The sequence below is a fragment of the Piliocolobus tephrosceles genome, chromosome 14 (genome assembly GCF_002776525.5).
Source record: "Piliocolobus tephrosceles isolate RC106 chromosome 14, ASM277652v3, whole genome shotgun sequence".
NCBI classification, from domain to species: Eukaryota; Metazoa; Chordata; class Mammalia; order Primates; family Cercopithecidae; genus Piliocolobus; species Piliocolobus tephrosceles.
Window position 1 is genome coordinate 1545709 of NC_045447.1, and position 22793 is coordinate 1568501.

General features: G+C 60.3%; 3 protein-coding genes, 1 long non-coding RNA gene and 2 other non-coding genes across 6 annotated transcripts in view; 5 read left to right on the plus strand and 1 right to left on the minus strand.

Annotated features, from left to right (window-relative positions):
• Positions 1–3577, plus strand: part of LCN6 (lipocalin 6) — a 4675-nt gene extending 1098 nt beyond the window's left edge. Inside the window, exons 2-7 of the mRNA XM_023227698.2 lie at positions 236–375; positions 1870–1940; positions 2512–2622; positions 2899–3000; positions 3235–3260; positions 3454–3577. Of these exons, the coding sequence (XP_023083466.1) occupies positions 236–375; positions 1870–1940; positions 2512–2622; positions 2899–3000; positions 3235–3260; positions 3454–3456 (453 nt within the window). The 3' untranslated portion in view covers positions 3457–3577. The remainder of the gene's footprint in view (positions 1–235; positions 376–1869; positions 1941–2511; positions 2623–2898; positions 3001–3234; positions 3261–3453) is intronic.
• A 1065-nt stretch (positions 3578–4642) lies between these two features.
• Positions 4643–8204, plus strand: LCN10 (lipocalin 10). The gene is made up of 5 exons (XM_023227697.1): positions 4643–4741; positions 5509–5648; positions 6386–6564; positions 7354–7452; positions 8176–8204. The coding sequence occupies exons 1-5, from the start codon at positions 4643–4645 to the stop codon at positions 8202–8204; spliced, it is 546 nt and encodes a 181-aa protein (XP_023083465.1).
• Positions 8205–10641: 2437 nt separating this feature from the next.
• Positions 10642–14142, plus strand: LOC111553060. The gene is made up of 4 exons (XR_002734817.1): positions 10642–10945; positions 11757–11797; positions 12467–12551; positions 13616–14142. It is a non-coding gene; the product is annotated as an uncharacterized LOC111553060 (long non-coding RNA).
• On the plus strand, positions 11966–12097 carry LOC111553124. The gene has a single exon (XR_002734823.1). It is a non-coding gene; the product is annotated as a small nucleolar RNA SNORA17 (small nucleolar RNA).
• On the plus strand, positions 12632–12765 carry LOC111553123. The gene has a single exon (XR_002734822.1). It is a non-coding gene; the product is annotated as a small nucleolar RNA SNORA43 (small nucleolar RNA).
• Positions 14028–22793, minus strand: part of DIPK1B (divergent protein kinase domain 1B) — an 11910-nt gene continuing 3144 nt past the window's right edge. Inside the window, exons 2-5 of the mRNA XM_023227627.2 lie at positions 20791–20925; positions 16609–16716; positions 16336–16512; positions 14028–15710 (exon numbers count right to left, since the gene is read on the minus strand). Coding sequence (XP_023083395.1) covers positions 14898–15710; positions 16336–16512; positions 16609–16716; positions 20791–20925 — 1233 coding nt within the window. The 3' untranslated portion in view covers positions 14028–14897. The remainder of the gene's footprint in view (positions 15711–16335; positions 16513–16608; positions 16717–20790; positions 20926–22793) is intronic.

Sequence of the window (22793 nt, forward strand, 5' to 3'; positions counted from 1 at the left end):
GGAGGGCTGGAGAGCTGGAGGCTGGAGGACTAGAGGTTGGAGGCTCGAGGGGTGGAAGGCTGGAGGGCTGGAGGCTAGAGTCTGCAAGGCTGGAAGGCTGGAAGCTGGAGGGTGGCAGGGTTGGAGGCTGGAGGGCTGGATGGTTGGGGGGTGGAGGCTGGAGGCTGCAGGGCTGGAAGGCTGGAGGTTGGAGGCTGGAGGGCTGGCGGCCCTCACAGGAGCGGCCTCAATGCAGCTTCTTGGGCCCTGGTACGTGCTTGCGGTGGCCTCCCGGGAAAAGAGCTTTGCCGTGGAGAAGGACATGAAGAACGTCGCGGGGGTAGTGGTGACCCTCACTCCAGAAAACAATCTGCGACTGCTGTCCTCTCAGCACGGGTGAGTGGTGGGGGTCCTGCCAGGCAGGCCTGTGGCTCAGACACATCATGTTCTTTGCACATCTGCTCCCGGGCACCACGGCCTGGGGGTTCCCACGGCCCCCCTGCACTCCCCTCACTTTTCCCGCTGGGCTCTGCGCAGAGCCACCAGCCCTCTGCCCAGCTACTCACATCTGTGTCCCTGGGGCCTCCAGGTGGGACTCCCACCTTCAATACTGCGGCCGGGCACCGCTCTGACCACGCTCCTTGGTGCATCCCTGTCCTGGGCCATCTGGCTACAGGCTGGGGTCAGAGCTGGAGAAGCCGGTCCTCTCGGCAGGATTTTCCGGGAATTCTGTTTAAAGGAGGGTAACCCATTCGGGCCTAAGAACCACTGGTTCTTTTATAATATAAATCTCCAAACTATATGGTCCTGCAGGCTGTTGGCCAGACTGGCCTTGTGGCCTGAGGCCAGTGCACCCGACCACATGCATGGGTTGTGGCAGTGTGCAGGGATGGGTGTCCAGCCTCCAATTCAACCTTCCAGCCTCCAACCCTCCAGCCCTCCAGCCTCCAACCCTCCAGCATCCACCCCTCCTGCCCTGAGGCTCCTGCCTTTGGGACCCCCCCAAGGGCTGGCCCAACTCATCCCCCACTGCCCATGCTGGTCTGGGCTGGCCCTGGGGGACCCAGAAGCTGTGTGGCCTTAAAGGAGGGGCCGGCCCCCGAGGTTGTGCTATGCAGGGGACACCTACAGGGCAGCCAGGCTGTAGGGCTAGCCATGCTGGGTCAGGAATCAGTGCCTGCCTCCCTTCGCAGAAGAGTGGCCTGCTGGGTGGCGTGGTGGGCGTCTACCCCCTGGCAAGCTGGTAGCAGAGCCCAGGCCTGAACCACTGAGCCAGACACAGGGCCCAGAGAGGAGAACCTGCCCTCCTACCCAGCGTGCCCTCTCCCTGCCCCTGCGCCTGGAGGCTATGGGCAGGGGCCCTGCTGCACCCCCCAGGCCAGGGCTGGCCTCAGGGTGAGCCGGGACCAAGGGGCTCCAGGCTGAGGTGGCAGCTCACACATGTGGCTTTCCTAGTTCTTCTTGCTGTTTCTCCTGCGTGGACTTCAGCCTCAGCTTCCTTCGTTGGCAAATGCCACTGCACCTTTGCTGGGTTTTGCTCACTCTGGGGACTGACCACTTAGGGAGCGCCGGCCTCTTCCCCTGAGTTGCGGGCGAACCTCCCGTCTGTTGAGTCTCCTGTGGCGTCCTCAGCAGCATTCAGCGTTCCTGGTGGATTTCTGGCACTGAGGATCTCTCAGGAGGTGAATGGGAGTGTCCGCCCCTCTTAGGACTCCCACGCCGTCCACTCTCCGAGAGCAGGTTTCCAGGCATCGGGGCATCTGGCAGAAGATGGAAGCTCTGGCCTCACTGCCAGCTGGCCTGGCCTGGACTCGACTCCTGAGCTCCGTCTCCTCTCACCGGGCCCCGGGGTCTTGACCCTGAATGGGTAATGGGCCCCTTCTTTTCCAGGCTGGAGGGGTGCAGCCAGAGTGTCATGGAGCTGTTGAAGCGAAACTCCGGATGGGTGTTTGAGAATCCCTGTGAGTCAGACCACCACGGCCTCACCCAGGCCGTTCTTCCCTGCAGCATCCCCAGGCCCCCTGCGGCCAGGGACGGAGGGCTGACTCCACTCCCGAATGCCAGGAGGCTACAGGTTCTGGTCTTAGGATTGGTGCCCATCCCGAGGGTGAAGAGAGGCCCCTGGACAGGGGACTGGAACCTTGCTCCCAGCAGGCTCAGATGCCAGTGGAGTCCAGCCAAGGTCCCCATAGGTGCAGAGGGCAAGGGGCCTGTCCAGTGGCTGTCCATAGGGACTGGGCTGGGCCAGTGTGACCCAGCCATTCCTCGTTCACACCCGGGACAGGCTGGGGCAGTGCTCGTCTGTCTGTCTGTCTGTCCATCAGTCTCTGAAAGCCCCTTGATGCTGGCACCAGGTGGGGTCGGGGTCGGGGGACAAAGCTTGGGGGCTCTGGGTGTGCTTTGAGGGGTCTCCTGCGGTTGGGGGCTCTCACTTGAATTGGACCCTCCGTCCGTGTGGCCAGCACCAGCTCAGCAGCCCCTGGACAGATACAGCAGCTGCCCTCCCCCACGGCGGGGGGTTTTGTTTTCTAGCAATAGGCGTGCTGGAGCTCCGGGTGCTGGCCACCAACTTCAGAGACTATGCCATCATCTTCACTCAGCTGGAGTTTGGGGACGAGCCCTTCAACACTGTGGAGCTGTACAGTGAGTGTGCCGTGCGGGGGCCACGCGGGGAGCTGTGTGGTGGGTGGGCCGCTCGGGGCCTCATGCAGGCCAAGTTCCCCCACCTTGAGGCTCGCTGCACTGGAGGTGGCCTTGGAAGGGCCGGGCCAGCATCCCAGGGCAGGCTGTCTCCTCCCTGACCCTTCCTGGCCCCTCCCTTGCCCCTCCCCGGCTCCTCCTGGCCCCTCCCCGGCTCCTCCCTGGCCCCGCCCCAGCTCTCAGAGGTTGCATCCCCCTGCACTGCCCTGGTGCCCGCAGGTCGGACGGAGGCAGCCAGCCAGGAGGCCATGGGACTCTTCACCAAGTGGAGCAGGGGCCTGGGCTTCCTGTCGCAGCAGCAGGCCCAGCTGCAGAAGGACCGTGAGTATCCCGTTCTGGTGCCCACAGGGCATGATGGGGTGGCACAGACCCTGGGGCTGCTTTTGGCTTCTGCCTGACTCAGTCATCCTCAGGGAGTCAGGCAGGCTGAGGGGGTCTTCACCTGCCCCTGCCCACAGTCAGGCCTGGGGGCTGGTCCCCACAGCAGACGAGTCCTGTGGGCGGGGCCCTGGGGGTTCAGTCCTTTTTCACAGCCAGTCTTGCCTCCCCTTCTAGTCACCTGTGCTCACAAGATCCTCCCGGTAAGCCGCCGTCCTAAGCCTCACCCTGGCTCCCTTGGGGGTAGGGGTGGGGGAGGCCACCGTACGCACAGTGGGCGGGAGGACCCTCTGCCCAAGCCCACGGGTTCGTGGCTCCACTGCCTCTAAGGTGACTGAGGGTGTGGAGGGCGCCTCTGTGGTGGGCTGGGTCCCTCACCCTTGTCTTGGTTTTCAGTGAGTGCTGCGTCCCCAGCAGGGACAGTGCCCGCAGGGTCCTGTGACCCAGCCAGCCAGGGTCCGCCCATTTCGCTCAGCGGCTCCCGGGGCTCGGCTCCAGCTCAGAATAAAGCAATTCCACAGCAAACCAGGGATGCTCTTGACTGGGGGCCAGCCGGGGAATTGCGGGGAGGACGGAAGGGGTCGTCACCGAGGGCCAAGCCACAGAACCATAGAGCCAGCTGCAGAGAAGATGCGTGCCCGACCCAGTCCCTTGCCAGAGCCCCTCTGGGTCTTCGGACACCCAAACTCAGGCCCCGGCTTGGAGGTCAGGGGACACAGCCTGGGAGGAAGCCAGCAATGACATCCACCAGGACCACAGCTGGGGTGCCACAGGCTCCACAGATTGCCTAGGACAAAAGCGCGGAGGCTGGTGGGGCTCAGAGGGGCCCCTGACCCCCCAGGCTCAGGCTTCTCTGGGCTGGGGTTGTGGCTCTTGCCTGGCCAGGCACAGGGACCCCAGATGCCCGAGCCTGCAGGTCTTCCTGTGTTCTGATGGGCGTGGGGGGCTGCCTGCCGTCCTGGGAGAAGCACAGGCCGTGGAGGCCTCAGGGCTGGATGCTGGGCTGGGGACTGTGCGAGGCTCATGCTGGGGGGAGGTGAGGTGCACACAGATGCCTTGACCTGCAAGGCTGGGCATGCACACGCGTGCACATGTGAGCACATACCCACACATGCACACACACACATTCACGGGCATGGGTACACAGCCCTGGCCCACCCTTTGGTGCCTGCTCAGCTGCTGTGGTGCCAGGCCCTAAAGAAGGTGGCGGGGGCAGTGTGTGTGGCTGCTGCACGGTGCTCCCCACGTCCACATATGCTACGATCAGCCTTTTGCCTGGCACCTGGGAGGCCTGGGATGAGGGCCAGGGCTTAATGAGTCTCAGGGGCACACACAGCGACCACAGGCCGGGCACTGAGGGCAGGAGGGTCCTGGGGCCTCAGAGCCGCCTCTGTCTGCGGTGACCACGGGGCGGGGCTGTGCCGGCTGCGTCTGAGTGTCTGGGGGTGGTCCCTGGGCAGGGAGAGGGTAGCAGAGCCCAAGGCCACACCTGCTGCCTGCCTCCCCTCCCTCCCCTCCCGACCCAGACTGGTGGCTCTGGGGAGGTTTAAACACTGGCCTTGGCGGCTGAGGGAGGAGGATGAGGATGAGGCAGGGGCTGCTGGTGCTGGTGCTGGTGCTGGCTGCAGGGTCCCAGGTGCAGGACTGGTACCCCAGGGAGTCCCACACCCTCAACTGGAGCAAGGTGAGCCATGTGCCGCTGGTCCCTGAGCCGGGCACCGGCCCTGGAGCTGGAGCAGGCTCCTGCACAGTCTCCCGGCAGCCGCCCAGGAGCAGGACTACCAGGAGTTCCAGGCACAGGCGATGCCCACCTGGCTTCTCCCAGTGCAGCCTCCAGCACAGGGGCCCCGCAAGCTGCAGGGCAGAAGCAGGGAGCCTTGAGGGGTTCAGGGGAGTTGGGGGGGTCAGGGAGAGTCAGGGTGGAGGGGCCCAGAGAGCTGTGGCTGAGGAGGTTGGAAGACGCCCAGAGGGCAGAGTGAGTGTGGAGCAAGTGGGGCATGTTCTGTAGCAGGAGGGCCCAGGCACCTGCAGAGTGAGCCGTGGGAGCAGCATTCATTGGCACGGTGGTGCCCAGGGCACTAAGGTTGGCAGCAGGCAGAGTTGGGGGCCGAGGGCCGGCGGGAAGGGAAGTGGCCGAGCAGTACCCAGCCCCTAGGAGGCCACGTGGAAAGGAGCCGGGGCCTCTGAGGTAGGGAGGCCTTCTACCTGCTGGTGCCACAGCCCAGCCCTGTGCTGCCTGGGGTCCCTGACCTCCCGGGCACCTGGTTCTCTGCGGCCCTGCTCCAGTGGCCAGGGCTTGAGTGGCCGGGACCGAGGCGGCACGCGGGTGGGGCTGGAGCTCCGGTTCACAGAAGGGTCACTTGTCTCCTGGGTTCTCTATCTGGGAACCTCGGGGGTGGGGACAGCCCCTGGGTGGCAGCTCCTGTCCCCGCCCACACACCTGCTGTGCAGTTTTCAGGGTTCTGGTACATTCTGGCCACGGCCACAGACGCCCAGGGATTCTTGCCGGCCAGGGACAAGAGGAAGCTGGGGGCGTCCTTGATAAAAGTGAACAAAGTAGGCCAGCTCCGTGTGCTCCTTGCCTTCAGCCGGTGAGTGGGCAGCGCCCCCCAGGCAAGGGTCTCCCCTTCCAGGAGGAGGGAGCTGCCTGGGGGCTGGAAAGGAGTCCGGGAGGAACCTGTCTGTCTGGAAGTTCCACAAGGACCGTCCCCCAACTTCCTCCCCCTAAACTCAGAGGAAGCCGCCTGCAGCCCCTGGGGCCCACGCGAGTGGGTGTTGGGAGGAAGCCGCCTGCAGCCCCTGGGCCCCACGCGAGTGGGTGTTGGGAGTTTCTCCCATGCCATGGGACAGGCCCCGGTCCGAATTGGAAAATCCTCATACCACAGAGCCTCAAATTGACACGAGTTGGATAGTGAAGCAAAAAACTGGGGACCTGGTGCCCCAACCTTTCCAGGTCCCACGGCAGCTGGGGCGGGACCGAGTTGTGTCGGTGGGACTCCGTGGCCGGTGGGGGGAGGAGGGGTTCCCTGGTCTGCAGCCTGAGCCCCTGCCTTGCCCCAGGTTGAAGGGGTGCCAGTCCCAGGAGGTGATCCTGAGGAAAGACGGGAAGAAGCCAGTGTTCAGGAACACCTGTGCGTACGCGGTGGGCCTGAGGGAAGGACGGGAGGGCGCTGTGCTCGGGCTCTGAGCCCCGGAGGAGCTGCGTGAGACGCCTCTGTCCCCTCTGTGCCTTGAGCAGGCCTGGCCCGGGAGGGGAGGCCCCAGGAGGGCACTCAGTCCTTTCTGGACACCTGCAACCGGCTGGGGGCTCCGAGGCCTCAGACACCAGGGGTCAGGGCTCTGGGTGGGCACAGCCACACCATCCAGGAACCAGCGGGCATCTCTGGGCGTCTCTTTCAGTGAAAGGGGTGAAGGCCTTCCACGTGCTGTCCACTGACTACAGCTACGGTCTGGTCTACCTCCGCCTGGGGCGCGCAGCCCAAAACTACAAGAACCTGCTGCTCTTCCGTGAGCGGGCACAGTGGATGGCAAAGGATGGTGGAGGGGGTGCAGAGAGAGGCATAGAGGGATGCTGGGCACACGGGGCCGGGCAGGACCCGGGGGTGAGGTGGGCAGAGAGAGTGGGGGTTGGGGCGGTGGTCAGGGCAGGGGCAGTGGAAGCCGAGACCACAGCAGGCAGGTTCTGGAGGTTGCTGCAGCAAGGGGGACGTCAGGAAGAGGCTGCAGAGCAGGGTGGGCCATCCAGGTGGCGTGGAGGCCACCAGGATGGTCGCAGGTGCAGGTGCAACGTTCTGGGTGAGGGATGCAATGGGGATGAGGAGGTGCCAGAGGGGTCCCAGATAGGAGTCTGCCCGGGATGGAGGGGTGTGGAAGTGACCCAGTGTGGGTTAAGGGCCACAAACCCAATTCTAGGCACCAACCACTTGGGATACAGGGAAAAGAGTGGCCCTCCCAGTTGGAAGGGGTTGAGGGGAGGTGGGGTCCTGGGGTCTCAGTCGAGGCGGGGCACGCTCAGGGTGCAGCAAGCCGGGGCACAGCTGAGGGGATGGCCGGTGGGGATTCTGCAAGCAGAGACGGCTCCCCAGGCGACAGCATGGTGACCCCGGCTTCCCGAGCCTGGCTGCCTCGTAAGTGGGGAGGGACCCAGCGGCCGCTGTGCTCCCGGGGCTGATCCCTGCTTCACACCTAAGCTCTGAGGACATTTCAGCAGCTCCCGGGGTGGGGATAGGGGCCAGGGTGCAGACGCTAAAATGGCCAGAGCTGGAGCCACTGATGTGATCCTGATCTCAACCTCAGATAGACAGAACGTTTCGAGCTTCCAGAGTCTGAAGGAATTCATGGACGCGTGTGAAATTCTGGGGCTCTCCAAGGCCGCCGTCATCCTCCCGAAAGACGGTAAACTGTGCCCTCAGCCTTTTGCCCTCCTGGCCCCACTTGCCTGTCCCACCCAACAGGGAGCTGATTCATTGAGGGAAGGAGAAACGAAAGAACCCATTTGAAAGGTGCCAATTTTTTTTCTTTTTTTGAGATGGAGTCTCGCTCCGTCGCCCAGGCTGGAGTGCAGTGGCTGGATCTCAGTTCACTGCAAGCTCCGCCTCCCGGGTTCATGCCATTCTCCTGCGTCAGCCTCCTGAGTAGCTGGGACTACAGGCACCTGCCACCACGCCCGGCTAGTTTTTTGTATTTTTTTAGTAGAGACGGGGTTTCACCGTGTTAGCCAGGATGCAGGATGGTCTCAATCTCCTGACCTTGTGATCCACCCGTCTCGGCCTCCCAAAGTGCTGGGATTACAGACTTGAGCCACCGCGCCTGGCCAAAAGGTGCCATTTTAAAGATCCGCCCAAATGTGTCTCCTGCCCCGCCTCCTGCCACCCGTGAGAATCGGGGTTTGGCCTGGCAGGCCTTGCACCGACAGCGAGAGGTGCCCAGAGCAGATGCTGCATCTGACCAGGCAGTGCCGCAGCTGTGGCTACAGGATCGGGGGCTGCATGGCTGTGTTCTTGTGGTGCCCAAGATGAGCACGCATGGAACCAGGGGGTGGCTGGGGCAGACGTGTTCACGGCTCGTGTTTCTCCTCCGAGCAGCCAGCCCACTCATGGTCGTTTTCCTCTCCCATAGCTTCCTGTGCACACACCATCCTGCCATGAGAGCCAGCGTCCTCTGCTTTCCTTTCGAATGTGGTCCTCCCAGACCCGGGGAGCATTGTTCCAGATGTCAGGTGGAGACCACGGCTTGTTGAGAGGTGTTTGGTGGCTCTAGGTCGTTGACAGTGTGAAACTCAAGTGTTTCAAGGGATCCTTTATGATCACAGAAAGAATGAGGAAGAAGGGTACAGGCTGACCGGGTGGTGAGATGTCAGCCAGGTCCCTTCCGCAGTGTCCTCTGGAGCACACTGCAGGCTGCTGCTGTTCCCTGTCTTCCGTGAAATAGACCACAGGCTGGCCCAACGCAGTTCTCGCCTTGTGCCTTCCCTCTGCCCTCCATGCCGCCGCCACCTTCTGTGTTCCTTGGCATCTTGCACTTTCTCAGGAAGCCGTTTGCATATCCGTCCAACATGGAGGAGCCCCCAGGACGTGCCAGGCGGCGTGCTGCCCTTGTGGCTGCGTTAGGGAGCAGAATCGGCGAACGCAGTCCCAGAGTTAATGCCCGATCAGGAGAAGCCAACCTCAGCAGCGTGATCACCCGGATACTTGAGTATAGACCCTAGATCATCCAGATACTCGAGTATAGACCCTAGATCATCCGGATACTCAAGTATAGACCCTAGATCATCCGGATACTCGAGTATAGACCCTAGAAGTCTATCTAGGGGCAGCCAGGGCCCAACAACAGCAGGTCTGACTCATTCCATCCAGGGCAGCATCAGGGAGAGCTTCCTGGGGGACGTGGCATTTGGGTTGACCAGGGAAGGGTGGTGGGTATTAAGTCAGTTCGCGTGGGGCTGGAGGAGCAGGGGTGCATCCCCAGAACAGGATGTGACTTCTGAAAAGAAATCAGAGTAGAGAAAATGGCTTCTCAAGGAGATTGGGCATGCCAGTATGAGCGCGGCAGTGGGGAGAGCCACGCAGAGGAGCAGGAGGGGGCCCACCGGACCATGGCACCTTGAAGGTCGCAGTGAAGGGCTTGGGTCTCATTCAAGGGGTGATTGTAGCAGGACGAGCCGCAGACAAAACTCCTCAGACACCCGATTAAAGAAGGAAGAGGTTTTTTATTTGGCCGGGAGCATTGGCAGACTCGCATCTTAAGAGCCGAGCTCCCGGAGAAAGAAATTCCTAGCCCTTTTAAGGGCTTACAACTCTAAGGGGTCCACGTGAAAAGGTCATAATAGATCAAGTAAGCGTGAGGAATGTGACTGGGGGCTACATACATCAGCTAATAGAACAAGAAGTTTTACAGTGCTTTCTCCTACAATGTCTGGAATTTACAGATAACACCAGTAGTTTTGGTCAGGGGTTAATATTATTATTATTATTATTTTTTATTTTTTTATTTTTTTTGAGACGGAGTCTCGCTCTGTCGCCCAGGCTGGAGTGCAGTGGCCGGATCTCAGCTCACTGCAAGCTCTGCCTCCTGGGTTTATGCCATTCTCCTGCCTCAGCCTCCCGAGTAGCTGGGACTACAGGCACCCACCACCTCGCCCAGCTAGTTTTTTGTATTTTTAGTAGAGACGGGGTTTCACCGTGTTAGCCAGGATGGTCTCGATTTCCTGACCTCATGATCCGCCCGTCTCGGCCTCCCAAAGTGCTGGGATTACAGGCTTGAGCCACCGCGCCCGGCCTATTAGTATTATTTTAACCACCGGGGCCAGGTGGTGTCGCCAAGGTCATCTGGCTATTTATCTTCCTTCTGTTTCTTTCCAACTTTTTGCTTTCTCCCTTTTCTCCTGTCTTATAAACTAGGGAAAAGGGGAGGTGGGGGACAAGCTGGGAAGACAACAGGGGAAGTGTGGTCTCATTCCATATGATGAGGGGAGGTTGTCTGAGACGAACCCCCTAGCTGAATGAATGGACCTTCTTCTGGCCAAGGGGGTTCCAAAGAAACCCTGAAACCCCTGAACCCGAGTCCTCAGCCATGACGGGGTGAGAGGTCAGACCCCTCAGAGAGTGGTTCTGTGCAGTCCATGGAGAATTCACTCAGCTGCACGTGTACACGCTTCTCCTTTCATGAATATTCATGACTCCTCCTGAAGCTTGTTGAACATCTGTATTTGGCCATCTCCTTCAGCACAAATTCTTCTTCCCTCTGCCCCTCCCTCCAAGTGTCTGTTCCAGGCTTCTGGCCCGAGGCTACCCTTCCCAGCCTGTCAGAAGGGCTGCCTTGCTGGCTGCAATCCCTTATGAGAAATAAAGCTCTCCTGTGTGCAGAAAAGTAGTTAGGGGCCCAAGCAACATGGTGAGACCTCATCTCTACAAAAAATACAAAAATTAGTTGAGCGTGGTGGTGGGCGCCTGTAGTCCCAGCCCACCGGCGGGCGCGGGGAGCGGCACTGCCCGGGACCGCTCGGGGGCGCTGCTTGGGCGGGGAGGATTGACTCCTGCGGGCCGCCGTCCGCGCTATAAAAGCTGCGGCGCGCCCTCTCTCGTCCTCTGCGCGCGCCGGCGGCTGCCATGGTGGGTTGGGTCATTGCATTCTCCTGCTGCCCCTTTCCCGAGGGCCTGCGCGGGCCCCGCCCTGCATTCTTGCTCTCGCGGGCGCTGCGCGCCCTAAGGGACTCGGCTGCCGGCCTCCGGGTGCGGGGTGGGGGCGGGCTCTGACCTGGGACGTCCTGGCCGCGTGAGCCGCGGGATGGGGCCCGGGTCCCGGAGGAGGCGCTGCTGCTGTGTTCCTTGGTGGCGAGGGCGCTGCCTGGCCCTGCGTGGTTTCCAGCCAGGAAGCTTCGAGAATCCTGGTGAGAGTTCAGTGCGCGAATTCGGATCTTAGAGAACAGCATTCAGTTCACCCACGACCCTTCCGCTCCTGCTGCTGCTTCCCGAGTCGCTGAGGCTGTGGGAAGATGTTTGTCGGCATCTTTGAAAAATGGATTTCTTAGGCAGTGTCCACGCATCCGGTGGTTTCCGTGTCACTGTGGCTGCTCAGCGGGAGGCTGTTCTGGCCGAAGGAGGACTGCTCAGTTGTCTGGCGGGCATTCCGCCTCGTGGTCCTGGTCCCTTGGTACCTGCAGGGGATCAGCAGCCCGCGTTTCGTGGCACTGTGTTGTAACTCCAGCTTCCCCTCCCGCGAATTAACCAGAGAGTAAGGGGAGAGAGGAACATGGGTCGGATTTTTCTGGAATGGCCCTTGTGATAGTGAGCTTTCTGGTGGCAGGGATCATCTTTGGTCTGCCCTCCTGGAGTCCAGGAACGCGGCCTTTTTTTTTTTTTTTTTTTTTTTTGATACAGAGTCTCGCTCTGTAGCCCAGGCTGGAGTGCAGTGGCGCGATCTCAGCTCACTGCCATGTCTGCCTCCTGGGTTTAAGCGATTTTCCTGCTTCAGCCTCCCGAGTAGCTGGGATTACAGGCGCCCGCCACAAGGCCAGCGAACTTTTTTTTTTTTGTATTTTTAGTAGAGACGGGATTTTACCATGTTGGCCAGGCTGGTTTTGAACTCCTGACCTCAAGTGATCCGCCTGCCTCGGCCTCCCAAAAAATGCAGTGTTAGTGTGATGCCCTTCTGTGGTGTTTGCAAGACTTATACAAAATTGGGGTTTCTTTTTTCTCTAGGACCGGTGCTTACTGGAAACGGCATGTGCTTGGGGTGTTGGGTAAGTTGGTACATTGGAGCTGGAACAGGGTCAATTCTCCAGTGTAACTAAGCCCTGCTGTGCGACATCTTCAGTGACTGGAGGGACCAGTCGGTCTTGTGTTCACATTGTGGCTAGAAGCTGTCTCCCCAGGGGAATAAAAACAGATTATTTCATCTTCTACAGGACGTTGCCCCTAGAGGCGTTGCAGCTGTGGCTGCCGTGTCACATCTGTGTCATTAGGTGGCAGAGATTAGAGAGGCTATGTCTACGCTCAGCGTTCTGCCCCGTGAACGTTTGAATGTTTGATAGTCTGACACTCCTATTATATGGACAGGCATCTGTTTTCCTTCGCTGGTATCAGAGAGAGGGCAGGCCTTGTGAGTGGGCTTTCTAACCCTTGCTCAGGGCTAGGCTGGCCGCTAGGGGTCTGAAGGGATAGTGGGAAGGTAGAGGGTGTCTTCAGGAGCAGCCTTCAGGAGTGAGTTTTAAGAACCTGTGAGAGGATCGGTCAGGTCTGGCATGCGTTGGGTCATGCCTGGCATGCGTTGGGTCATGCCATACACCGTGTCAGGATCATGCAGGACAGGACTGGGGAAGGGTTTGCTGGTGTCTCAGTTAATAGCAGTAACGGCAGCCACTTGGTTGTGTTCTTGATTCTTTGCCAAGCATTCTTGTTATTTAACACAGGAAGGAGGTGACTTTGCCTGTGATGGACTTCCAGTGTGAGCACTGGCCAGGGTGACCAGGCTGACCTGCACCAGCCCTGATCAAGGTAAGAGGTGAGGCGGAAGCTTGTCCTCCCTCCCTGCCTGCCCTTGCTGCTGGGTGGGTGTGAGCGGCTGCCCTGCAGATGCTGTCCTGGACCTGTCGGCACCAGACAGTTGCTCTGCTGTGCCTGTGACCTCGGGGCAAAGAGGAAGTGGCGATTTCTACACTCAATGCCCGGGAACCAGTGGGCACTGAGAATGGTTTATGGCCTGACATGACATGACTTGCAGCCAAAGCCAGGCAGCGTTTGGGTTTTGCTGTGGAAAACACTTTACCTGCTTTGCTCCATGAGGGAGGGGCAGCACCATTGCTGGGAACCCTGAGGTGTAGATATGTATAAATGAGGTGCGTGTGTATCTGAAGCTCCGGGCACTCCTGGGGTTACCAGGAGTGTGCGTCTCACTCCCAGGCCTTGTTCTGGAAATGATTCTGCGGGTCTGTCTGGGAGGCCTTGGGCAAGTTTGACTAAGAGCAGTTGAGCTGGGATAAACAGGCTATTTGGAAACGGGAATTGTCTCCTCAGAATGGGTAGGAATGGAGGTACAGAGGCCAAAGACACAGCTGCACGTCCTGCAATGCCTGGGACGCCCCACAGTGAAGAGTGATGTGGCTCTAAATGTCAGCAGTGCCAGTGTTAAATTTCTAAGAGATCGCGTCAAGAAAGATAACCTTAAAATACAGTTTCCAGAGGCCGAGTGCGGTGGCTCAGGCCTGTAGTCCCAGCACTTTGGGAGGTCGAGGCAGGTGGATCACCTGAGGTCAGGAGTTTGAGACCAGCCTGAAACCCCGTCGCTACTAAAAATAAAAAACTTAGCCAGGTGTGGTGGTGTGAGCCTGTAATCCCAGCTATTTGGGAGGCTGAGGCAGGAGAATCGCTTGAACCCGGAAGGCAGAGGTTGCAGTGAGCCAAGATCATGCCACTGCACTCCAGCCTGGGCAACAGAGTGGGACTCTGTCTTGGAAAAAAAGAAAGTTTCAGGATTTCATAAATTGGGTTCCCTGAAGGTCATTTGGTGAATCCAGGTTAAAGAACCCTGGTCTGCATCACTGTCCTTGTTTGTTTTTCAGATGCAGAGGCCAGGATGTGGGCCCAGCCCCGTGCAGGAGGCTGGCTGGAATAAAGGTACAGATACAGGCCTTGCCCCCTCTGGGACCACTGGCACTCAGGGTGTTTGCAGCCTCAGAGCCCAGTTTTCCACAAGCCCACCTGCCCCCAGGGCCACAGCTGCATCTCTTGCTCTGCTTTCATTACAGGGATGGGCAGGCTGGCATGGGGGCACCCGCTGCCCCTGCCTGGGTAGTGCTGTGTATTCCAGCCAGGGGCCACTGCCAGGACCACGCCTCCATTTTCATAGCGCGATTCTTAAGTTCTGCCATTGTGGTATTCTGGTGGGAAAAAAGAACCGGTTGCTTGTCTGTTTTTGAACTGCCTGGAACCTAAGATCCTGAATTTTTTTTCCCCTCTAAGGGGGAGAATCTATATGGAAAACGTTTATTTTAAAATACAGGATGAGGTGAATTAAAAGATTTAATGCACATTTCTTCAAGGACAATATTTCTGTGTTGGCAAAATTTGAGAATAAATTGGCCTCGAACAGAATGGACTGTCTTGACTCAGAGGTTGGGAGCAGAGCTTGGCCTAAAGAAAGGTGTTGCTGTGGTGGGATCTTCTCCTGGGGGACCGTTGCTGGGTGCGTTGGGCTACTGGGGAGAGCGCATGGGGCTGGAAGAGAAGTTTCTAGGGAATGAGTTGTACATCTCATGGCTGGATTTTGTAAAATCAGTTTTTAAAATAACGCGTAAATCTGTTTTGTTACTAGAACACCTTTTCTGTTGTGTCACGGTCCAGGTTTAGGGGTACTGGTCATTGGCTGTTGCAGAAGCCGCTGTGTTTGGGAAACTGCCCTGGCAGCTTCAGAGGTGTGTGCAGGTTGAAGGGCAGGCAGGGGCTCTGGAACAGACCTCACCTTGTACTAACACCTGAGGGCTGTCTCCCCAGGATTCAGGGGCTCACCCCAGCCCGAGGGCCTGGATCCACAGCGGGCGCAGGGTCCCGTGCGCAGCATCGATGGAGCTCAGGGTACTCAGCCCTGGGCATTACATAAAAGCTGTTTATTGACATCACATTCTTCAGAGTAACAAACCCCCTTGGAGGGCCCTCCTGCCAGGATGTCCACCTTTGCTCTGAGCTGGGATCTCATGTCTGTGGTGTTGGAATCCAGAGCCCTAACCTTAGGGGAGTGATTTTGCAACAGTTGCATTTCATACCTTCTGACAGAATTCCTTGAGGGCGTGCTGGACCCTGGCGCCTGGCCAGCTCCAGGAAGGGTGGCCAGGCCCTCGCTGCCTATCAGGAGTACTTGGTGTTGGAGATCTTCTTCCAGAGCAGAGTCTTAAGGTGGCTGAGCACCAGTGAGTGATGGGCCTCCACCTGGCTGGCCAGCCCGCTCAGCGTGGTGCAGGTGCGCAGCTGCGTGCCCAGCTCCTCGCGGAGGTCGGCGGGCGCGCCAGGCAGCAGGTAGCCCCGTAGCAGCGCACACACCTTGGCCAGGTTGGGCTGGATGAGGTCGCCCTTACACTGCCGCATGAGCCTGTCACATGGGGCCCTGCAGTCGCGCCCGTAGGTGCAGTCAGCGCTGTGCTCGCAGCGGCGGCCCTGCAGGAAGCGGCGCACGGTGGCCTCAGGTGCCACCTGCTGCAGGTCAGCCATCTTGAAGTCGTAGGTGGCTGTGTAGCCCACGTTGGCCAGTGTGGTCTCACACATGTAGAAAGTCCCATAGGAGCCGTGGAAGAGCTCCTCTACGAACTCCAGCAGGCCGATGGCGATCTTGGCCCGCCAAGGCCACGCAGGCCCCAGCCACTGCTGGAGGGCACCCTGCAGGGCAGGCGGCAGCAGTGGGCGCAACAGGGGTGGCAGGGCAGCCGTGTGCCAGGCGCCATGGGGCACGCCCTCGGTGAGGTAGAGGTCCCCGCAGTAGCCCAGCAGTCTGGAGGCATGCTCCTTCTCCTGCAGGGACAGCAGCAGCAGGAACTCGTTGCGCTGTAGCAGGGCCCACACGGATTTGGCTTCCGCCAGGGACACCCGGTTGTCCTTGTTGAAGTCGGCCATGAGCAGGACCTGGCCAACCAGCGCTGGCAGGGAAGGCAGGTCTCCCAGGTTCGCCTGGCGTTTGGGACCAAGAGAAAGGAAAAGCCAGTTGATTGGATGTCTGGGAGCACAACCTGGCTTTGACCTGGGTGGTCTGCCGACCAGACCAGCACTCTGCCAGGTTAGGGGTCCCAGCCCACAGCTACATGGGGGGAGGAGGCAGCCAGCAAGGTGCCCACTCACTCTTCTGGCCTGTGTTGCTGCTGCCAGACAGACCTCCCGTCTCCCAGCAGCCTTGGGTGCACCTGGGGAGCTCGGGGGTGGGCACCTGAGCAGAGAAGCCTCAAAGCTTCCCTGAGGATGAGAATGCCCTCCGCAGAGGGCGGAGGGCATGCGCTGGCTGAAGCCCTAGGAAGTGGCCCCTCTCTGCAAGCCCTGGTCTCCACTTGGGGCACCTGCCGTGCTTGACCCATGGCCCTTGACTGCAGGAGCCTCCTCTCGACCTCAGCTGCCAGCCCACCGGTGCCCCCAGCCTGGAGAGGCTCCTTCCCTGCCCAGGGGCTGGGGGATAGGAGGTCTGCCCGGGGTCCACTTGGGCCCATCTATGCCTTTGTGCTGAGCATGTTGGTGCCAGGGCGGCCTGCTGGGCACATGACCGTGGTGTGGACTCCTGCCCTGCCCCTCAGGAGAGCTACCTGACCTTGAGGAAGCTGAGGGTCATCTCCCGGAATTCCTTGATGGAGGTGCCCCGGGTGGGCTTGTCGAACAGCACCAGCTCCCGCCGGGGGGCCGCATCCGACCGGGCCTTGGAGTCGAGGGTCTCCTCGATGCCACACTTGATGGTTACATCCTTATCCCGCCAGAGCCCACTGTACACCTGGACAGGGCCATAGAGGTCCTCCGTGCAGACGTCCCCCTCCCACTGCACCGGCAGTATCAGCCCCAGGCCCCCCAGCCCTGCCCATGACCATACCTGTTGGGCCGGGGCTGCTGAGAGGCAGGTCCTCCACTCCACCATATGCAGCTCACACAGGTCCTGGCACACGGAGCCCGAGATGATCCCCTTGCGGTACTGGTCACACTGAGGAGACAGGTGCAGGGCGTGCTGGGGTGGGGAGCCACATCCCTGCCCCATTGAGCCCCTCCCCACAGGCCCGAAGCCCAGCTGCACCCGTTCCTCCAGGACCCCTGGGAGGGAGAGGCCACAGGTAGGGCCAGATGGGTGGGAAGGGGGCATGCAGAGCCAAGCACCCATCACCATGGTCACTCCGTCCTAGCACCCACTGGGCCCCTGTTCTTTGGCCATCTTTTCTCAGATCCCCAAACTGGCAGAGCTGGCGACGGGGCCACCTCCAGCCCACACCTGTCCCCGAGCCACACTGGGCCCAGCACCCGCCAGCTGGCAGGGGCCTCCACTTGCAGTTGGAAAGCTGCCAGCCCCTCACAGGCAGTGCTGGGGCCCTGGGCCATGCCATTGCTGGCCGCAGGATGGGGCTGTTGGCTGCAGGGGCAGCCCTGCCAACCCTCCGGTCTGGTCCCGTCCCCACCACCCTGGCTCCTGTAACAGGACGGCTCAGCAAAGGCCACTGCCTGGACATGAGACAAACACCACACCCAGTGTCAAGCCCGGGCCAGGGCCAGAGGCAGGAACCTGGGGGCAGCTCTCCCGCCCAGCCGACCCAGCTCTCTGGGCCGTCCAGGTGTTGGCCGGTGAATAGAATTCACCCTAGTCTCTAATGTCTACACCACCAGCTGCCGCACGCGCTCTCTCTGCCTGATTCTTCATTCCTGCCTCAGGTGACGCTGGGAGGGAGGATGGCCCCCTGACTCATGGTGCCCTCCCTGCCTGAGTCAGTAAGTGAGACATCTCTGAACTTGTTTCCCATCGTGGTGCTGACTGGACGGCGTCTTCCGTCTGTCTGAAGGGCCAGGAGCTGCCCCGCCCGGGCAGGGCTTTCCCCAGGACACCAGGAAGAACAGAAGGGTGGGCTCTTGGTGCCAGAGCGATGGTCAGGCTGGTAGAACCTGGACAGGAGTCAGGCACGAGCCACAGGGCGTCTGTCAGAGAAGCAGCCCCCGGTCAGAGGTCAAACAGCTGGGTGTCAACCCGTGAAGGGCGCCGCGCCCAGCCCCTCTGCTCCCTGTCAGGGCGGGCTGCCAGCCATTCTCCACTGGGCAGTCATGGGGGCTCTCAGGACCGATCCTGGTGCCCAGAGCCACACTTGCATGGCAGCTTCCGGGTGGGTTTCCACTGCTCCCAGGCTTGGGGCTCCTCCTGTCCCAAGGACTTGGCCTCCATCTTCGGCCCGTCCCAACCTTCCCCAGGCTGAGGCGGGAGCACAGGCCGTGGCCTCACTGTTTGCCCCACATGCAGCCAGGACAGGGCTCACTGCCAGAGCTGACAGCCTCAAGGGTACCTCTGGTGTGGAGTGGGCAATGGAGCCCCAGCCTTGACCTCCTCTCCCAGCCCCTTGAGGCCAGGGCCCAGGTTCAAGCACTCTGTTGTCAAGAGCTGTTTGTCAAGGCTTAGAAAATGGATCCCTGGGGCCCCACAATGACTCCAGGCCTGTCCTTCCCGGTCCCACAGGCCCCCTCCTCAGCCAGACCCCCAGGGAGACACTGTTAGTGGTAATTAAATCAGGCCTGGGGCTGGCTGCCGCCCCTCCTCAGCCCCCACCCCAGCTCCAGGAGCCTGGCAGCCCCTGAATCCCAGCGCCCCGCGGGAGGTGACAGAACGATGCAGCTGGCCCGCCCCTCTGGGAGTGGGGGGAGAATTCCTGGATGTACAGCCTCCGTTGCCATGGAGCCTGGCCAAGCAGGCTTGGAGGGAGCCAGGGAAGTGAGCTGTGGAACACCCCGCCCTTCAGGGTGGGGGAGAGGGAGGGTCCCTGCCCCCCACCCCCCAGCCCTGCACACCAAGGATGGGGACAAAAGTGAGATGGGCCAACCAGAGGCCGAGGACCCCGACACATGAGGCATGAAGGCAGTGTCTGTCCCAGCAGCAAGAAAACACCGGCTCTTCATCAAGACAGAAGAAAAAAATGAAGGCAAACCGTACACTTGTCCAACCCTCCACCTTGTAGGCAGGCCCTTCACTACTGGAGTCCACTCCAGTCCCCAGACCAGCCCCCGGCGCCCGGAGCCCCAGACCCCAGGAGGATGCCCTGTTCCTGGCACACAGTGGTGCCAGGGAAGGAGCCTGTGGGCCACGCTGCCCTCTGCCAGGCTGGGGCTGGGGCCGGGGCTCGGGGTCCCCTAGGGATGGGAAGATGGAGCTGCCCCCATGGTCCTGGGTGGCTCCCTGCACCTAGCAGGGTGGGGAGAGGCTTCCTCAGAGGCTGAGGTGGGTATGTACTTGGCCTCCTCAGGGTCCCCACCGTACGTCGGTCCCCAGCCAGTCCCCTCACTGCCAGCCTGTTACCTGTCTGCAGCAGAGCTCAGTGGGGTCTCTCAGTCCAGTTCTTGGCCTCTCGAGGGCCCTGGTGGAACTTGGGACTGGCCCTACACTGCTGCTGCCTCGCTGTGTGAGCTGGGCCAGCCTCTGCGGCTCTCTGAGGCATCCAATGCCTCCACGAGGCGGGGCAGGGAGCCTCCTCTGGAAAGGAGGGGACATCTCCATGGCCCCTGGGGTGGCTTCAGGAGAGCTGAACTTGGCCTGACCTCTGGGAAGGCTCTCAGCAGCCAGGGAAACCCCCGCTGGGCGAAGGGCCAGGGCACCCTGGGAAACTGACACTGCAGCTTCCTGTTGTTTGCGGGGGGCACCTCCTCCTGCTCCTCAGCGGCCTCTGTGGTTGGCACCCAGTAGGTGCTCAGAACCCGCCCGCCATGTGAATCCTCAGCTCACTCCCACCCACCCCTATCCACAACAGCCCGGCCCGGAGGTCCGGCCCCTCCACCTCCTCCGTCCTTCTAGGAGCTCCAGGGGTGCATCTGCTCAGGGCACAGGCCTCCCCACTCATGGCCCCAGGATAAGTCCAATGTGCCACCCTCCTGCCCTGCTGAGCTCAGAGGCGCCCTGGACTTAAAGGGTGAGCAAGGCTGGTGCCAGGAGCCTGGAGACCTCCCCTGGGCTGGCATGGGTTCCAAACAAATCCTGGGCACAGAAGCTCTCCTAGCTCCGGACCCCACGCCCCACTCCTCCACTGCCACCTCTGGGCCTTTCCACATGGCCCCCCGTCAGAAATGGCTCTGTGGGGAACGAGCCTGCCCACGCCCAGCCGGGCAGCTTCACCACCCAGCTGCCAGGAGAGGCGCCCTCCCCATCTGACGGAGGAGACACTGAACTTGGGGTCTCCCTGCACCCAATCCCCTTGTGACAACCCACAGTGGCTGCTGCTACAGGCCAGATCCACCTATGCCCTGGCCTGACCCCAAGTGGAGTGGAGGCATCGGAACCCTGGTCATCAGGCAGGCTGGGGTCAAAATTCGGTGGGGGACCTGCCCAGTTCTGGGCGAGTCTAGGGTTTGCCAGGAAGACAGAGCTGGGATGACCTCCCCGCCGAGCTAGTCACAGGGTGTGCAGAGGAGCAGGGGGTCACCTTGGTGTGCACTCATGTGGACACGCTTGCTCCCAGAAACACACATGCTCACATACGCCAGGGGACTTAGCCCTGTTTCCCTGAGGTGGAGGCTGTGGAAGACCCTGCCCTGCCACCTGCCTCGGGGAATCCCTGGTCCCAGGGGAGCTAGCAAGGCCACTAAGGCCAGCACACGGGAGTCTCCATCCTGGGCCACTGAGGATATCACGTGGGGGGCTCCATCCGGCCAATGAGGACACCACACAGGGGTCTCTACCCCGGCCAGTGAGGCCAACACATGGGGGCCTCCATCCCAGGCCAGTGAGGCCAGCTGCCCACCCCAGGCTTCCTGCTAAACATCCTCCCTCCCAAATATTTCTGGAGTCTGCCCTGCCCCCAGGCCCCAGCCTCTCTCTCTCTCCTGAGCCCCTGCAGCCACCCCCACGTCTCCCCTGTCCTCCCCTGGACCCCTGTCCTCCACACCCAGTCTGAGGCAGCTTTGCAGATCCCACCTAGAAACCCACATGCCTTGTGAGCCCTGGATCTGGGGAGGAAGGTGTCTCCAGGGCCTGGTGCCCCAGCATCTAGGGCAGCAAAAGGGCACAGCCCAGTCCCCAGCCCACACACACAACACTTACAATGACCACCTGGCAGACGTGGCCACGACAGCGCTCCGAGTAGGATGAGTAGTGCTCGTATACCAGCCAGCTGCCCGCAAAGATGCCCAGCCATGCCAGGAAGATGCACCGGATCCTGAGGCCCGGGAGCCGACCCTGTAGGGGAAGGGGCTACATGAGGAGGTGCCCTTGGGGCATCCACACTTGGGGTGTGCTCAACCTCACTTCCCACGGGAAGGGCCTCTGAATCCACCCCAGCCTTCCCCTGCCATCCCCTTGGCCCACTGGTGCCCCCATCTTCTAGAATCACCCCCAGCTCAGCGATACCCGCTCCTGGCTCTGCCTCTCCTGGGTCACTTAACGGGCTGCAGGGGCCGGAGGTGGGGGCAGGCGCTGCCCAGACTTTCAGTGTTATGGGCAGGTACAAATAAATGTCAAAACCAGGGGACTACGGGGTGGCCAATTCTTTTCTCTGCTGAATGAAGATTTTTTTTTCTGAGAGGGAGTCTGACTCTGCACCCCAGGCTGGAGTGCAGTGGCACGATCTCCTCTCACTGCAACCTCTGCCTCCCGGGTTCAAGTGATTCTCCTGCCTCAGCCTCCCGAGTAGCTGGGATTACAGGCACGCACCACTGCACCCGGCTAATTTTTGTATTTTCAGTAGAGACGGGGTTTCACCACGTTGGCCAGGCTGGTCTTGAACTCCTGACCTCAGGTAATCCACCTGCCTCAGCCTCCCAAAGTGCTGGGATTACAGGTGTGAGCCACCGTGACTGGCCGAATGAAGATATTTTTACAAAGCTTTCCTGTCTTGACCTCATTTCATAACATCATCACCTCCGCACAAGGTGAGCGCGCCCACTGCGTGTGACACTGCCCCTATTTTTCCCACTGTAATGGAGATTGGTAGGAAGTTCCGGCCGGACCAGGCCTGCAAAGAGAACCAGGTTTGGAGGACAGGACCCCAGGAGCCCAACGCAGCCACATCCTGGAAGCCTTTAAGAGACGCAGGTGGGCCAGGTGCGGTGGCTCACCCTGTAAACCCAGCACTCTGGGAGGCTGAGGTGGGCAGATTGCTTGAGCCCAGGAGTTTGAGACCATCCTGGGCAACAGAGTGAAACCCTGCCTCTACAAAAATACAAAAATTAGCTAGGTGCAGTGGCTCACCCTGTAATCCCAGCTTTTTGGGAGGCTGAGGTGGGTGGCTTGCTTGAGCTCAGCAGTTCGAGACCAGCCTGGGCAACATGGCAAAACCCCATCTCTACTAAAAATACAGAAATTAGCTGGGCATGGTGACTCACGCCTGTAGTCCCAGCTACTTGGGAGGCTGAGGCTGGAGGATTGACTGAACCCGGGAGGTTGAAGCTGCAGTGAGCTGTCACCGCACACTACACTCCAGCCTGGGTGACAAAGCGAGACCCTGTCCCCCCCAAAAAAAAAAAAGACGCAGACTCAGACACCGATGTTCACAACAGCCCAGCGGTGGGCAATCCTTGAGTTCGCAGCAAGGGGATGGAAGAGCAGCTGTGTCTATCCTATCCACACTGCGGAGTGACTGCGCCCTGAGAAGGAAGGAGATTCTGACATTCACCCAGCAGGGAGGAATACCAGGACAAGAGGCTCAGTGGAATGAGCCCGTCACCAAAGCACGAATCCTGCAGGACCCACTTACACGAGGTCCCCAGAGTTGCCAAAACCATAGAGACAGGAAGGAGAGTGGAGGGAGCTGGGGGCTCAGAAGTGACTGGGAGTGTGTGTTTGATGCAGACAGAGCTTCAGTTTGGGAAATTGGAGAGCTCTGTGGATGGAGGGAGGTGACGGCTGCATAAAGAGAATCCTTTATTTGGTGCCATTAAACTGTGCACTTAAACAGGGTTAAGATGATACATTTTATGCTATATGTATTTTACCACAGTTAAAAATTAAGGCCAGGCATGGTGGCTCACGCCTGTAATCCCAGCACTTTGGGAGGCCGAGGCAGGCAGATCACCTGAGGTCAGGAGTTTGAGACCAGCCTGACCAAC